The sequence below is a fragment of the Portunus trituberculatus genome, chromosome 43 (genome assembly GCF_017591435.1).
Source record: "Portunus trituberculatus isolate SZX2019 chromosome 43, ASM1759143v1, whole genome shotgun sequence".
Lineage (NCBI taxonomy): Eukaryota > Metazoa > Arthropoda > Malacostraca > Decapoda > Portunidae > Portunus > Portunus trituberculatus.
Window position 1 is genome coordinate 26,711,140 of NC_059297.1, and position 17,500 is coordinate 26,728,639.

At 38.8% G+C, this 17,500-nt stretch overlaps 1 protein-coding gene across 1 annotated transcript in view; it reads right to left on the reverse strand.

The window, feature by feature from the left end:
• LOC123518028 (peroxidase-like) overlaps positions 1-17,500 on the reverse strand; it is an 84,065-nt gene that overhangs the window by 6,790 nt on the left and 59,775 nt on the right. Inside the window, exons 5-16 of the mRNA XM_045278530.1 lie at positions 10,772-10,915; positions 7,413-7,524; positions 6,874-7,011; positions 6,540-6,674; positions 5,865-5,992; positions 4,972-5,117; positions 4,620-4,834; positions 4,136-4,309; positions 2,669-2,865; positions 2,147-2,330; positions 837-1,034; positions 1-132 (exon numbers count right to left, since the gene is read on the reverse strand). The exon at positions 1-132 is cut by the window's left edge and continues 16 nt beyond it. Of these exons, the coding sequence (XP_045134465.1) occupies positions 1-132; positions 837-1,034; positions 2,147-2,330; positions 2,669-2,865; positions 4,136-4,309; positions 4,620-4,834; positions 4,972-5,117; positions 5,865-5,992; positions 6,540-6,674; positions 6,874-7,011; positions 7,413-7,524; positions 10,772-10,915 (1,903 nt within the window). The remainder of the gene's footprint in view (positions 133-836; positions 1,035-2,146; positions 2,331-2,668; positions 2,866-4,135; positions 4,310-4,619; positions 4,835-4,971; positions 5,118-5,864; positions 5,993-6,539; positions 6,675-6,873; positions 7,012-7,412; positions 7,525-10,771; positions 10,916-17,500) is intronic.

Genomic DNA, 17,500 nt, shown 5'->3' on the forward strand with positions numbered 1-17,500 from the left:
CCAAGGTGTGGCCGAAGCGGAATGCCACCGTGGCGAACTCGTTGGCAATGGTTGGGTCGATTGAGGGATCGTAGAGGTTAGAGTACCCGTAGCGCAGCGGTAACAGTCCCTTCTCCACCATGATGTCCTTTCCTGCGAGTGACGCGAGAGACATTGTGGCTTCAAAGATGTAGATACATAAGAAAACAAGGGAAAGATGCAATAAATCACGAAGCCTACAAGTGACTGTCCCTATGTGAAATGTATCTATCTATTTCTACCTATCATTCTTATCTATGATATTTCTTAATGAATCAGTACCAGCAATCTGACCATCGAGTCTATTCCGTTATAATAAATTATTCTATTCCGTTCATTTCAAAGTACTTGCTTATAATTATTCACATGGCATTATAGGGCACGTGGTTCTGCACAGAGACATGAGGGATTAAACTTTGTATGTTTGTGTTTGCCTCACATAATTTAAAAATTCGTTGCATTGTTAAACGTTTCGGTGTCTAATCTCAACCACTGTCAAGGCTTTTGTGGAGATTACTGGGGTTTACAAGAGCATTTTCATGATATTAACGATACTGTCTTTGGTGGAAAGTTTTAGTTTTCAAGAATTTTCCTGATTCTAGTGATAGTTTGATGGTCTTTACAAGTAGCACAACGTACTGTTATTTTAAAGGGTATCAGGGTTTTACTGGCACAACTATTCTGCATTCGTCAAAGAGAGACGTTAAGATAAACCCGACTACAGAATAACCCCTGTCATCGTATGTTAATCTGGTGATCTACTTCAATGTAATCAATGATAGAAATGTAACGCTGAAATATTATGAAGAGCCTCGCACCTAGGATGATGGGCAGCCACTCATTGTAGACGATGTGTTGGTACATGGCGTTGACGATGCGCCGCGCCTCCTGGTACAGCGTTTCGTCGTCCCAGTATGGATTGAGGCGCTTCAGCTCCCTGGCGATCACATTGTGGAAGCGCATCCAGATGGTGTGCATGATGGTCAGCTGAATCTGCTCGTTCACGCGCTCGTCACCTGCGGAAAGTGAATTTTGGTTTGGTCACGTGGTAAGAAGAGAAGACCAAGAAGCCATTAAAAGAATAAGGAGAAAACCAGTTACAGAACCAGAAAACCAGTTATAGAAGAAAATTAAGCAGTGTAATAGTGAAAAGGACAAATAAAACTGGAAACAAAAGAAAAAAAGAAGAGATTCCTTAACTCCTGTAATCTGGCAATGAAAAATAAAACAGTTGGAAACAAGAGACAAAAACGCACTTTTCTGTTTCCTTATCCTTGGTGTAGCTTTTTTTCATCTGCCAAGCAGATGAAAAATTCTTATAAAAAAAATTCCCACTGAGGTGCCAGTCCCTAAACAAGTTGAATAGAAATATAGTCGAAGGGGGCTCCTAGGGTGGTATAGGAGTCATCATCTTTTTTTTTTTTATCAGTTTAAGTTTTCCATGATGAATGCATGTCCTGTGTGAAGGAAGAGAGTTGTCTTTACAGGGCAGGCTGTGACTGTCCCCCTTGTGTTGTGAGACACAAAGGGAAACTTTTAGTGAGATCATAGCTGGCTTTAATAAGTTCACAGCACCCTCTGAACCAGTGCTATTAGACCTCATTGGGAGTAATTATTGTTTTATTGTTTCGGCATATATAATATATATATATATATATATATATATATATATATATATATATATATATATATATATATATATATATATATATATATATATATATATATATATATATATATATATATATATATATATATATATATATATATATATATATATATATATATATATATATATATATATATATATATATATATATATATATATATATATATATATATATATATATATATATATATATATATATATATATATATATATATATATATATATATATATATATATATATATACATATACAAGAGACAAGAGACAAAAAGAAAAGATTCCTGAACCCCTGTGATGCGATAGTAAAAAGGATAAAGATACTGGGAACAAGAGACAAAAACACACTTCTCTGTTTCCTTGACCTTGCAATGGTGTAGCTCTAAAAAACATGAAAGAAATCGGAAAACAAGAGACAAAAGAAAACGCTTTTCTACCCGAGACGTGGTGTGGGCGCACTTACCTGCTGTGAAACACGGGAACCCATGGCTACTACTGAAACACTCCATTGCCTCGGGGTTAGCAGGCAATAGATTGCTTCCCTGCTCCTTCAAAAGTCCGTCGGTGAAGGCCCGCACCTTCTCCTCATCCTCGCGACTGGAGCCGTAGATGTTGGAGCTGTCCAGGAAGTGTGTGAGTTGGTTCATCTGAGGCACAGGGAAGACATGTTAGCTGGCGATGGCATGATAACTGGCAGAGATATGTTAGCTGGGGAAAACACGTCAGCTGATAGTTTCTTACATTGTTACACGTTCTTAAAGATGAACTGTGATAAAGGCAAGGTAAAAAATAACTAAGAGCCTAATTTATCCTTTTACAATTATGTACTTTATTTAATGTACACACACACACACACACACACACACACACACACACACACACACACACACACACACACACACACACACACACACACACACACACACACTACCAAGCTGCTCTCTCTCTCTCTCTCTCTCTCTCTCTCTCTCTCTCTCTCTCTCACCTGCTCAGCGAATCCCAGGTTACAGTCTCGAGGGGAAATCATGGACCTGACAAAGTTCATACAGCGGCGGCCTGATGTCCTGGAGTGGAAGGGATCGTCGGCTGGGATCTCGATAGGGAAGCACGACGGGTGAATGAGGTTGGCGTCCAGGAAATCCCGTCTGTTATTAGTACAACATTCGATTCCAGAGGTGTTGTCTGTAAGGGGGCAAGATTACCAAGTTTAATCTTTTTCTCTTGCAAGTTTTATTTTTTGGGGGGGCATTATTTCAGGGCACTGTAAGAAAAAAAATTGATGTATGAATGGATGTGTGTGTGTGTGTGTGTGTGTGTGTGTGTGTGTGTGTGTGTGTGTGTGTGTGTGTGTGTGTGTGTGTGTGTGTGTGTGTGTGTGTGTGTGTGTGTGTGTGTGTGTGTGTGTGTGATTCAGAGCAATTCACGAGAAGAAAATTTATGTTTGAACAGATGTACAGAAAAATAAGTTAAAATTTTGATTGATATTATTCAGGCAGATGTTATTTCTTGTTGATTCACAGCACTATATGAGAAAAAAATTGATAGTTGAAAGAATACGCAGAAAAAAGACAATGTAATTGATTTATTTATGATTTACTACACTACATAAATATTTGAGATTAGTGCCAAAAGCAAGTATTCAAAACAAAGACTATCACGTGTAAGACTGATGGATTCTCTAAGCACCCCTTGTTTTCTGACGTTCTTTTGTTCTTATGGGTGATGTGCAGTGACCGAGTGTGTGATGGTACCAAGTTGTATCTTTCTTGTGATATACACGCCTGAGTTACAATCCTGTGTCTTATCTACCGATCTTCTGCTTTCCTTTGAGTGTTTTCTTTTAGCTTAGTGATGTTTGATAAGGATCCTATATACATCATTTACTGGAAACCTGTCCATGAGCACAACTATTAAATAATGTGCACCTTTAGAAATAGTTTTGATGGGAAAAAACATTTAACTCTTTGGCTGCTAATGGCAATCTTCTTTCAATCTACGTAATCTCAGACTGCATTAATCCCTTCAGTACTGGAACACATTTTTGCCTTGAGATTGTATACGGTTTGACCATTTTATTGACTTTGGGAAAGGTCTATGGAAGTCAGAAGATTAATGGCCACAGTCTTCATTATTTCAATCTCTCCCATATGTCTCTAAAGCTGTCTAAAGGCAGCAAATAGCAAGCAAAATGAATAATAGAAACGCGTCATGGTACTCAAATTAAGGGGTTAATCTTAATAAGACAGCAGATAGTGGAAGATTTGAGCCACTCCATTATTTACTCGTCTTCCTGTCAGTATGTCCTTTGAAATTATATTCTAAACTTGTAACATATTCTTCATATTCAGACATTAAAAAATGAACACCGTTTCTTCACTAACACCTTCAATGAGTTTGTTTTTTCTCTCATTGACCAGATTCTCTCTAACATGAAAACCCTATCTATACTCACCAAACCTGAAGATAGGCACGTGAGTCAAGTCGTGGTCGATGAACTGACCCCACAGCATCACGTACAGAGTCAAATCATTGTTGGGTCTGTCCGCATCAGGGGAGACACTTGTGGAGACCAGACGCGCAGAGGGAAGAGCGTCGCCCGTCACACTGCGCCGTGGCCTCATCAGTCCTGCAAGAGTTGCCAGGTTGATGAAGGCGTGTGTCACATTCTAACCACCTTTAACTTCTACTTTCACGCTAAATATTCTTCTGATTTTTCTTTTCTTTTATTCTAATCTATAGCAGTAAACCTCTTACATAACCAATGCTACATTCAGTCCAGACAAGCCTATACCATCACTATGACACATCTCTAGCTATCTTTAAACTCTGTTCACTCGAACTGCTCTTCTGCTCCTTTCCCCAATTTTTTTTTTTTTACCTAGACCAGTACACCTTTTACATAACCAACGCTACATTCAGTCCAGGCAAACACAGACCATCACTGTAGAGCGGCATGGTGAGGCGGTGGAGAGGCGTCCTGGCCTGGCCGAGGGAAGGACGATCCACGTTGTTACAGGAACCGTCACTGGTGCGATAGTACTGTTCCTTCGCACCACAGTTCGGCGTGACAGGACACACGTCCTCGATGATAGAGTTCCTGAGGGAGATCTGCTGCAGCCCGAACCCAGCCTCAAGCGGATCCAGGCGGAATCTTGCATGTAGGAGAGAAAACCGTAATATGTTGTTATTGTTGGCAGTGGTGCACATGGTGGTGGAGGAGGAGAGTAAGAGTGCAAACATTATTATCAATCATTAGATTATTTAGGTCAGACACTCTAACACACGTACCTAGTAACAAGGTAGTCTGAGGCTCCCACCGAAGTCAGGGCGTCTCTACTGATCTTCATAGCCCGGGGTGAGGTGCGGAAGAACTGCAGGTGAGCATACTCTGGCGTGCCTGGCTTGGCGATCACGATATTCCGCATTTGTAGGTACTGGTGGAGAGAGACAGATAGATTGGTGGCTGCGTAGATGGATAGGTAAACAAATAGATAGGTAGCAAGGTAGTTGGGAAGGTAGGTAGATTGGTGGATATGTAGAAAGATAGGTAGAAAGAAGAGAGAGAGAGAGAGAGAGAGAGAGAGAGAGAGAGAGAGAGAGAGAGAGAGAGAGAGAGAGAGAGAGAGAGAGTGTGTGTGTGTGTGTATCAAAAACACTGATACACAAGTTCTCACTGCATTATTTGAAGAGAAAAAGAAAGCCACAAAACAAAAACAAAAATAAGAAAATACCACAAGAACAAGAAAGACAGATAATTACAAATCAACGAAAAATCAGACTAAAGGAGCGAAAAATGGCTAATGAAACGACATAATGAAAGAAAACTCATGAAAGACTAGGCGACTGAAATTGCAATAAAAAAAATATGAACTGAAGACCAAGAGACGGCCATAACATAAAGAATAAAAAAAAACATCCGAAATAAAACTTAAAGAGAGAAACGAAAGAAAATAAAATAAAAAAGAATAATATAAAAAAAGCTAGACGCGGATATCAAGAAAACTTAATGTGCTGAAAAGCCAAATAGAAACAAAACATGAAAAAAGCTGCAAAATAAACCAGAAATGAAAATTAAGAGCGATAAACGTAAATGAAACGAGAGAATAACAAAGAAAATGAACGATGAACTGAGTGAAGTGGATAAATTGTTATGTACTGAAGAAGACAACACGAGCACTTACTCTCTCCAGGTTGTCCCTCGCCTCGAGCTGCCAGAGTGAGCTGCGGCCGGCCTCGTTCACCACGTCAAAGGAGAACTGCATCTGCCTCACTTGAACGCTGGGCTTCGCGAACAAACTGGGCACACTTCCTGAAGGTGGCGCACAGGCAGGTATGAACAACGGAAAGAGAGAGAGAGAGAGAGAGAGAGAGAGAGAGAGAGAGAGAGAGAGAGAGAGAGAGAGAGATTCACCACTATTACTACTAGTACTAGTACTACTACTACTATTACAGTTACTAATTCAATTACGAATACGAGTACTATTTTCACTACCATTACCATTACTACTACTACTACTACTACTACTACTACTACTACTACTACTACTACTGCCACTACTACTACTACTACTACTACTACTACTACTACTACTACTACTACTACTACTACTACTACTAGTAATAATAATAATAAAAATAATAATAATAATAATAATAATAATAATAATAATAATAATAATAATAATAATAATAATAATAATAGTAGTAATGATAATAACAATAATAATAATAATAATGTTATCACAACCATAACCACAACAACCACCACCTCCACCACTACCACTACCATTACCACCACTATTACACTTTTGATCACTGTTCTACATGAATCTTAATGATCCATCTCTTGGCCTTACGTCTGGGGGTAATCTTGGGGCAACACACTCCCCAGGCATTGTGGGACAGCGGGCATGTATGGTAGTTGTCCCGGATGTCGTCGAAGCACGGGGCGCAGGCAACCAGGGGCACGCACTGGTAGGAGGGCGGACAGTCTGACAGGGTGGAGAGACACAGCGGAACATGAGGTCATAAGAAGATAAGTAGTCGGTGTATAAAACATCACTGCTTATTTTCAACCATCATATTTATCAATATATTTGTCTAACCTTCTTCTAAAGCTCCTTAACAGAAACCAAAAGGCAGACAGATAGTGAGGGAAAAGGGATACAATATGCAAATAAGTACACATACTTCCATCCTCTTTAGACTCGTATGATTCCAAGGAGACGTCGTGGATGGGACTGAGGCCTGGGTGTGAACCGAAGCCATGGAAGGGATTGGCTGTGGATCTGTATGAATGTGACACCTCAGCTTGTGCTTCGCGCCTCCCTGCGAAGATAAGATGCTGTTAGGAGAATGTTGACGAGGGAAAAGGTGAAATGAAGAGTGAAGGAAGAGAAGAGCGCAAGGAAGAGAAGGAATATAATAAAATAGCTAAGAAATCAGGAAAAGAGGTAAGATAATAAAAAGAGATAAAATACATAAGAGAGAATAAAGAGAGAGTGGATGTTGTTGGTGGTGATGGTGTTCTCGTATGTAGTGTCTGTGCGTGGCGGGTATCGGTGGTGTTGTAAGACTACTACTACTACTACTACTACTACTACTACTACTACTACTACTACTACTACTACTACTACTACTACTACTACTACTACAACTACTACTACTACTACTACTACTACTACTACTACTACTACTACTACTACTACTACTACTACTACTATTCTCACCAAGGATTTCGCCCCAGGGTGGATGACGCTGACGTGGGAGGTGGGTGTCCTGGGCCTGCTGTGAAGGGTGAGTCTTGAGACAGGAGACAGAGGCGTGACGACTCGGTACGGGCTGCAAGGGAGAAGACAAGGGAGAAAGAATTAGTGAAGAATCTGAATGCACCTTAGAGGTGAGGAAAGATGAGTGTACAACGCCGTGAAAGGCATGGAAAGGTAGGACGTTTGATTGGCAAGGCAACTCGTAAAATGTCGAAATTAATGGAAAAAAAAACACATTTAAAGAAAGTAAAAAACATATCACTCTATAAAAAGTAATGAATCCTTGGTTGACATCGATTAAGAAAAACCAAAGCAACTCATAAATCATTGAAAGTATTATAAATCAAATAAAAAAATAACAATGGTATTTAATATAGACAGAATATATCTATAAGGTAGAAATAAGACAAAGCGAGCGCTTGCGCATTTAAGCGCTAATTTATTCTGCAAAACTGTCGACACGATAAGATTGGTCAGTACTCAGTAGTTGTGTAACTTGTGTTTGGTATGTGACTGTGCTTAGTGCTGGATTTTGAGGGATATCAGGGAAATATTGGACAGTGGACGACTGAATTGAGACTGTGTTGCGGAAAGTGTATGGAAGACATTAACAGTGAAACCGAAGAGTGAATACCGTAAGTGTTAGTTGTTGTCTAAATTTTCACTTCAAGCGCTCGTTTGAGTGAACTCACGGCACTACCGACAAGATTATATATATATATATATATATATATATATATATATATATATATATATATATATATATATATATATATATATATATATATATATATATATATATATATATATATATATATATATATATATATATATATATATATATATATATATATATATATATATATATATATATATATATATATATATATATATATATATATATATATATATATATATATATATATATATATATATATATATATATATATATAAATCAGATAATGTTAAATATCACAGACAAAAAAAAACATAAAAAGAACTGTCACCCTCAAAATCCACGCACTCAAACACACACACACACACACACACACACACACACACACGGTGAATCACGAACAGAACACAAGGACTCCTGTAGTGTTTACTGTTTCTATCTCAACCTTATCTTCTAAGATTCCCTCACATTATCTATCTTTTCTGGCTGCAAGGGAAAGTAACGGAGACCAGACATGATATTGAAGAGAGAGAGAGAGAGAGAGAGAGAGAGAGAGAGAGAGAGAGAGAGATAGAAAAAGCAGAAAGTCAGTATGGATGCAACAAAGTGATTGAATTCTTCACCAAGATTGTATTAGACTTAAGAGCCTCTCAGCAACTCATCATTAGGTCCTTAATCTGATCTTTTGATAATCTAGGTGTTTTCTGCTTCTAAGAAATGTAAAAAGTAACTGGAGAACTTGAAATTGAAAGAGGAAAAGACATTAAAAAGAAAAAAAAGCCAAAAAAAAAAAAAAGAAAATCAGTAGAAGCGCAAAATGTGACTCGATATCTGACCGCGATTGCACAAAATTATCTGGAATCATGATTGTAAAAAGAACGGTGTTAGTTTTGTCACCGTTTCCTCGTCATGCTGCAAATCTTTCCTTCGCTGGCAGGATGATAAAGGCGTTCTTTCTGTTCAGTTTTCAAACACTAATGATGATATATGTGTGTGAGAGAGAGAGAGAGAGAGAGAGAGAGAGAGAGAGAGAGAGAGAGAGAGAGAGAGAGAGAGAGAGAGAGAGAGAGAGAGAGAGAGAGAGAGAGAGAGAGAGAGAGATTAAGCATTCAAATTAACTACTACTTGATTTATTCGTAGAAAAACGTAAGTAAAGGTTACGATGAGACAGGATGACTTGTTGTGACTTTCCTTAATTGATTTATTGATTGACTGACTGCGTTAATCATGTATTCACTTGTGCTGTGTAAGACTGGAATATGAATGCATGATAAGTGCAATATTAGGGTTTTGTTAACAATTGTAATAACAAGTTTGTGATATATTGTTGGGTGGTTGGTTGGTAAGGTCATGTATCGTGTTACTGAAGTGGCAGGATTAGAGTTGCAATGTAAGAACGTGTGATGAATGAGCGAGTTAAGTGAGGAAATGAGAAGCCAGACCCTCGACCGGACTAGCAGGACACTTAGCTACTGTACAAATTAAGAAAGGAAAAGCAACTTAAACTGTGTGCGCCACATTACTTATTCATTTGTTACTTTTCAGTTCATGGCCTTGTCTCCTAAGACCGGTTGATAGTTCGTGCTGTGGCTGAGATGGTCTGCGTCTTATAGTCCAAACATACATACACACATACCCACAACACTTTGCAAGAATGATATCTGGCTGATAGAAGAATGTGTGTCTTTCTTTCTTTTTTTTTTTTTTACCGGTTGGAGTATGTTTCGCACCTATGAGATTTTAATGTTTTACTGGTTGAAGAAAAGTTTTAAGTCTTTCTCAATTTGTGTTTTACGCGGTGAAGGGATCAACAGTGAAGTGAAAGAAGCTGAATTAATCTAAAGCTGAACTCATTATAGTCCTTGGATGAAAACAGTGTGTTATTTCAGTTAGTGTTGTTTTTTCCTTCTTTCGAAATCGTAAACTACTGAAATTACGTAAATCTAAATCAACTTCACCTAAATTAGTTCAGGATGAAAACGTTGATGTTATTTGAGTATCATTCGTATCTTTTCTTTTACGACATTTTCAAATACATAGTCAAGAAACTGTACTGGCATAAACATAACATGATCAAACCGCCGTGGTACAGTGGAACCATGCGTGCTTTGGGGTCCGAGGGGTCTCCAAACGCACGGTTTCTAGCGGGTGGGCTTTGAGATAGGAGATACCCTAAAAAGTATCCCCTTTAGCCCATAAATTCCTGTGAAAAGCCCACATGATATAAAAAAAAGACCTCTAATGAAAATGCTGATGGAGGAATGAGTGAAGGTCTTCAGATAGTCATCTTCACAGATAAAAGAAATAAGTAATGTAAACCTAAGATAATATAGTCCTGTGATGAAAACGCTAATGTTATACTCAGATATCATCCTATACTGATGAGGAACAAGTCAGGTTGTACGTGGTCGCTCTCCTTACGGTGTTCGGAAAGAAAAAAATAAGTATCAGGAAAAGTAATGGAAGGAAAGGTTAGGTTAGGTTTGGTTGGGTTTGGCAAGATCAGGTTCGAAATGAAAACAAAAACATTTCATATTTTTGTTTATATACTATCATACTTTCTTTTTTTGTTTTTTTTCTTGTCATTCTTTTCCGTCACTTTTATTCTTGTTACTTTCTTTCCGAACAAAGCACTCTTACAAACCTGCGAGGATCTGCGTAGGGAGAGGCGAGAGACACGTCTGCCCTCCTGAAACCAGCGTCCGCCTCCGCTTTCGCCTCCGCCTCTGCGTCCCCGGCCACGCCCAACACCAGCGCGGCCGCCACCACCGCAACACTCACGGCGCGTCTGTGATGGTGGGCGGAGAGGGAAAGAGAAAGAAATGTGTTAGTAGTGCTGGATATTTAAGTTGCCAGCCCTGACACTGCTACCTGTGTTGTTTTCTGGAACCTTTTAGACATTCACTATCTTTTATTGTCCTGTAGTATAGAAATGAGAAGATCAATGTCGAGCACACACACACACACACACACACACACACACACACACACACACACACACACACACACATGTACACTCCTTGGCTTATCTTGGCTTATCTGACGCTATAAATAACTTACGCGCACCATATGTCAGGTGCCAACATGGGGGTTGTGTAGACTTAAGAAGTATGATTGTTAATATATAAGAATATATATACATGCATAAGTTGTTTCAATATGTAGTATTTTTAACTCTGTACCTGTACTAGCTGCCATTCAAATAAAACCGAAATATTATTATTATATTATATTATTATTATTACACACACACACACACACACACACACACACACACACTATAGCCTGCTCTCTCTCTCTCTCTCTCTCTCTCTCTCTCTCTCTCTCTCTCTCTCTCTCTAAAAAGGTATCAAGAGCATATTTTTGATAACCTTGCAATTTGTCTGTCTGTCTGTATGTATGTATGTGTGGATGTATGTTTGTACGCCAGCGAGGTCCAGTTTCCGGATAAAAGCAACATCTCGCAATACAGAAAAGTCCACATTCTACTGAGAATTTAAAGGAAAATAAATCTTACCGGTTACACGTTACGTCCAGAAGTTAATTAAATTGGCTTTTCTCTCTTTTGTGGGAGTCTCTCTCTCTCTCTCTCTCTCTCTCTCTCTCTCTCTCTCTCTCTCTCTCTCTCTCTCTCTCTCTCTCCAAATCAGAACTAGTTTTATTCTTTTTTATTAAGGAAGTGATAGACAGCGAGTCTTCTTTTGAGAACTTTATTTTTTACACTTGTGTTTTTTCTTGTATGTAGAAAAACAAGAGTAAATATCCATATTTGAAGAATTCTCGTATAATACTTGCCTTAATCGAAATTTTTTTTTTTTTTTTTTTTTTGTATTTACATTGTTTCGCCATAAGGCACTTTAGGCACATTATGTAGCCTTACTCGATGAGGGCGTCTCATGCCTTGCTTTATATTTGGTGGGGAAAAGAGTATTGCTGGAAATAGAACAAGCGTTGATCTTTCTCCAGGCTGGTACAGTCGGATTAGTAAAACATGTGCCATTGCTCCATGAATTTATTGGCGACGCTTGTCATCTTAATGACGAAGGCTGTTGTTTTACTGTGGTTGGTTATATTCTTTTAAAGCTAAGCTTTGAGTAATAACCCACTCGACCTGCCCCACCTAGTCCATGGCTGATGATAAGCTCGTGAAAAGGGTGAAAGGGTCAGCACTGATAGTGGAAATGGAATCATCTGGATGGAGGCTCAAGGATTAGTTTTGAAAGAGTTTAATCATTCACAGAAAACAACAACCTTCGCCAGTTAGGAGGAGACACGCCATGCTACTGAATATATGGAGCTGTAATGGAAGAAGTTTTACTACAGCCAACTGTACATACTTGAGTATATGAAAAGCGATACCAGATTAAGCGTCCATCCCAGGTATTATCTCCTAGTCAAACAGAAGAATGGTACCAGTGTTATCTGTCTTTCTGTAAGCTGTTTGACGAATTTTAGTAAACCACTCTTGTGTACTTCAGAGCATTATAATGGCAAGTAGTACCAATAATCAAACTCTCATGTCTGTCGAGATGTTTCAGACTCAATAACATTTAACGGTAGCTTGTTGCACTTCATTTTTACTTCCTACAGCATCCCTTCGAGGAGTGAGTGTCAAATATACAAGTTCTCTCTCTTTTATATGTTGCTGAGATGCATTCGTACTCTGGGAATGTTCGTGGGTGTGATTGTGAGATGTAGCAATCAATGTTCACATATGAGGTGAATGAAACGGCTGGGATTCACTCAACCAATTCCACAGTGTCCTTTTGTTCATTTGCAAACTAACCTACAAAAGAACTTCAGCCGTAATCAGGCTCCACAGTCAATTTTGGCCGGTGGTTTTTGTTTTGGAGCTAAAAACAAATAAACAATAGAAAGGGAACTGGTAAGGCTATAGGACCAATTCCATAGTCTTGTAAGCTATGTGTGTGTGTATGTGTGTTAGTGTACTTCGAATTAGTGGTTCGAACGTTCGCACCATGTGGCTCAGCGTGTCGTCTATTCTGCTTCACCATTGCACTGATTACACCTTTCAGTACTTCCAATAAGCTGCACCAGCAAGGGTGTGTTTCCTTACGCGACCAATGCAAAACAAGAACTTTCAAAGGGCATAGGTATGACTAAAGAGGTAATCACGGCTGTTTTCTCTTTAATTATTATTATTGATTAGAATACTTGTTAAACCTTCATTAGACTCCTCAGAGAGAGAGAGAGAGAGAGAGAGAGAGAGAGAGAGAGAGATGAAGGCTGCAGGAAAGCATCAGAGTAACCAACCACAGGCAATTGATCGCCTCCGGAGCGTGGCTGTGAGGCAATAGTCCTTTACACGCACGGCTTTAGAGGTTATCGCTTCCACCTATGTGTGTGTGTGTGTGTGTGTGTGTGTGTGTGTGTGTGTGTCTCATAGTAATAAGCTTTGATTGTGTTAATAGTGTTTAGTATAAGCTAGCAATTATGTCTAGTCCTATATGTTTTATTCAGTATTAGCTCTCTCTCTCTCTCTCTCTCTCTCTCTCTCTCTCTCTTGTGTGTGTGTGATTTATGCAGGGGACCGTGGTTTGTATGTTGATTTAAGTTTGCAGTTTTGTAAGTGCTCTTTGCAGGCATTTCAATGATGTTGTCTTTTATTTAGGTGTTTGTGGTAACCCCTTCAGTACCATGACGCGTTTGATGACTACACAGCTTCAGAAGCCTGTGTGGGGATCGAAATAATGAAGACTGTGGCCATTAATCTTCTGACCCCATGCACCTTTCCTAATGTCAATAAAATACCCAAAACTCAAGGTAAAAATGTGTTCCGGTATTGAAGGGGTTAAACTATAAATTGTGTTGCATAATCTATTTTGTTTGGTAGTATTATGCGGATGTGTGGTGGTTTGAGCTTTTCTTGTAGTTAATACAATTCGTTACTTGACTCATCGTGTGTGTGTGTGTGTGTGTGTGTGTGTGTGTGTGTGTGTGTGTGTGTGTGAATGCGTGAGTGTGTGTGTATTTGTGTCTGTGGTCTCAGTGTCTAACTAAACATAAAAATAATCTTATGTATAATCTACTCATATTATCCACGTAAAAACAAGTAATGATGTATAATCGACATGGTGATGATATGAACAGTATCAATAGTAATGGAAGTAACGATAACCCTCAAGGAATATTCTAGTTCCTCTTAATATTTCCTTAACTTTATTTTTCGTTACCCTCATCAATTACATCCTCTCACCACCAAAACTTAGACTACCTCCACCACCACTCCTCTTCCTAGCCTCCACCCACCAGCACTTCACCCTTCCTACTTTTATTTATTTTTTTTTTTACCTCGATAAAAACACACCTCCCGCTCAAGGGCCGGCACAGAGTCTAGCAAGTGAGCGATAGAGTCCTTGCCTGCAGTCGCCTCCTCTAACCTCTAAGCGGTGTGTAGCCCGCGGTTAGCACTGATCGACTGCTATATACTGTGTGGCCCTGGCGGGAAAAGATAAAGAATGTGTATCGCAGTGTTTTTGACGTTTGGTAGTAGTGAGAGAGAGAGAGAGAGAGAGAGAGAGAGAGAGAGAGAGAGAGAGAGAGTAAAAAGACAAATAAGTATATATTTTCTTAGTTTCTATAAATTGCATGTGAAAGAGATGATAAAACGAGGATGATAAACAGGAAAAGTCCATTGCTTAAAGAGAGAGAGAGAGAGAGAGAGAGAGAGAGAGAGAGAGAGAGAGAGAGAGAGAGAGAGAGAGAGAATCATCTACACTCTATGTAGTATTTTTTGGTATATTGTTTCATCAATTTTACAGATATTACCTTCTCAGAATGTCCACATTACTGATTCTGTGATTTATTTTTATATTCAGTTTTTTTCTTTTTCATTTACGCGTTTAATATTTTATTTGCGTTTGCTTTTGATTTTTTTTTTCAAGTGTCAAAAGTATATACTTGTTATTTTTAGTCGAGTGTTGAAGATTTATTGATAGACGTGGTTGGTTTGAGGTGGCCAGCACAACCGAGCGTGACACACACACACACACACACACACACACACACACACACACACACACACTCTCTCTCTCTCTCTCTCTCTCTCTCTCTCTCTCTCTCATATTTCCTTAAGTGTATTATTCATATCTCTTTTTACCGTTTCGACTAATGTATCTTTATTTAATTAGTTATAGTTTAGTGTATTAGTGTTCCATTTTCTTTTATCGTCTCGCCTGCTGTATTCTTTTTTTATTCTAGTTTAGTTTACGACTTAGATATTCAAGCGCCACATTTGCGTCAGTGTACGTAATGCCATGTCTATCAATAACCACTGCAGGTGACATAAACTTTATTATTACTATTATTATCATTACTCTCTCTCTCTCTCTCTCTCTCTCTCTCTCTCTCTCTTTAACCGTAATAGCGCCACACTTGAACTAATGAACGTATATTAGCATAGTTTACCACTCTTAATTGATGGTAATAATGGTGATAATGAAGCAGGCAACTTCACCAAATAGTGACGCGTGTTGCTGTGCCGATTATGGCTGCGATAAGTGATGACATTTGGATGATGATGATAGGAATGGATGTGATGATGATGGTGATTCTAGTGGTGTTGTATTTGGTGATGGTGATGTGAAGGACTGAGAGGAATTGTATAATGATGACTGACTAAGAATAAAAAATAGAGTAGATAATGTGAGGAAGGACAATGGTGGTGGTGGCGGCGGTGGTGGTGAAGGTGCTGAAAATAACAACGACAGGAGGTGGAAGGGGGATTATATGGTAGTGGTGCTGATAATGATGGCAGGTGGTGGTGATGATTGTGATTGTAGAGGAGGAGGAGGAGGAGGGAAAGAGGGGAAGGGAAAGCTTATTATAGTGAAAGTGATAAGTTGCACAAATCATGGTGTCATTTCATTAAATTCAGGGATTCTCTCTCTCTCTCTCTCTCTCTCTCTCTCTCTCTCTCTCTCTCTCTCTCTCTCTCTCTCTCTCGCGGTTAACCATCAGACAACCTCTAAGCGTCGCAACCCTCACGTGACGTCACAGGCAGCCACGAGTTAAGAACACGTAATTGCATGTCACTAATGATGGTATAAAGTTCTCTCTCTCTCTCTCTCTCTCTCTCTCTCTCTCTCTCTCTCTCTCTCCGGTAGCTTTAACAGATACGTTTTGCAAGTTTTCCATTGGTTAAATGCACTACTTTCCTTCGCTACTCCCTATCCGGTACATACTCGCCAAAACTCCCACCAAGCAGAGGGAATCTAATAATCCGAGGAATTTTGAAAGCAATCATGCATCACTCCGGCTATTATACCGATTATCTCTTATGTTCCACTACTTACCTGTTGGCAAGACGTTTGACCTATATTTTCTGAATCCTTGTGTTCTTAAACGTTTTGGACTTTCAGCAGTTATTTTCAAAGGTCACAGAGGTTATTAGTTGTGTTTTCATGTGTATCATCATCTTCAGAGAGTATAAAGATGATTGCTCAGGTGTTTTCTCTTTTGCCGTGTTATTGTATGAGTGATTCTTGTTTAAACTATCGCTAGACTCATGAAGGTGCACCTGAAAACTATGAAAGCTCACCTGAAAACTATGCTATGTTCGTGGGATGAATAATAATTGTTAGAAATCACCCCCAAAAAATGTCAGTAGTATCCTGAAACCAGCCTTGCTAGTCTTAGTAATTTCAAACTACAACCTCTTGGAATTCAGTGATGAAACGGTGATTTTTTTTTTTTTTTTTTCAAGAATACTGACTAAAATACTATATGTGATGTTTATGTAGACTTTTTTTTATGCTTTTTAGTCATTACTAGAATAATTAAAACATTGTAATTTTCACTACAGCCTGTTCAGATTTGTAGCGACGAGAAAAATATTGATATGTTTAAGAATGTGCCTTAAAATGAGAGTATAGGAGTTTATTAGAGACTCTCGCCCCCGCCTTGCACTACCTCACTGCCGCCTATTTCTGTATGGCTGCCGTGAAAGTTTTGAAGGGAGAAACAAATGATGTCTGTAAGTGCTTTATACTCCCATGACTCAAAGAAACAGCCGTGATTTGAAAGTGGAGTTATGTACCGCAAGAGTTTTCTAGTGCTGTCAGTCTTTGATCGCTTTTACTGAACTCTGAAATCCACTGCCTGCTTCTGTGCTTTCCTCTGTCTGCAGCTAAAACTATTTCAAGATATTTAATTAAATTTTCTATTTGTTTAATAGGGACTGGTTCTTCCAAACGACCTTTTTATTGGTTTTCTTTTATTCTAGTTTCGTTACTCATGATCAGAAACACTTACATAAAAACTTTCTTATTTAGAGTTTACTTTCCCAAGTGACAAGTTCTCGGGTATGGTAGGAATCTATTTTAGGCTTTATAAGGAAACCATCACTATATTA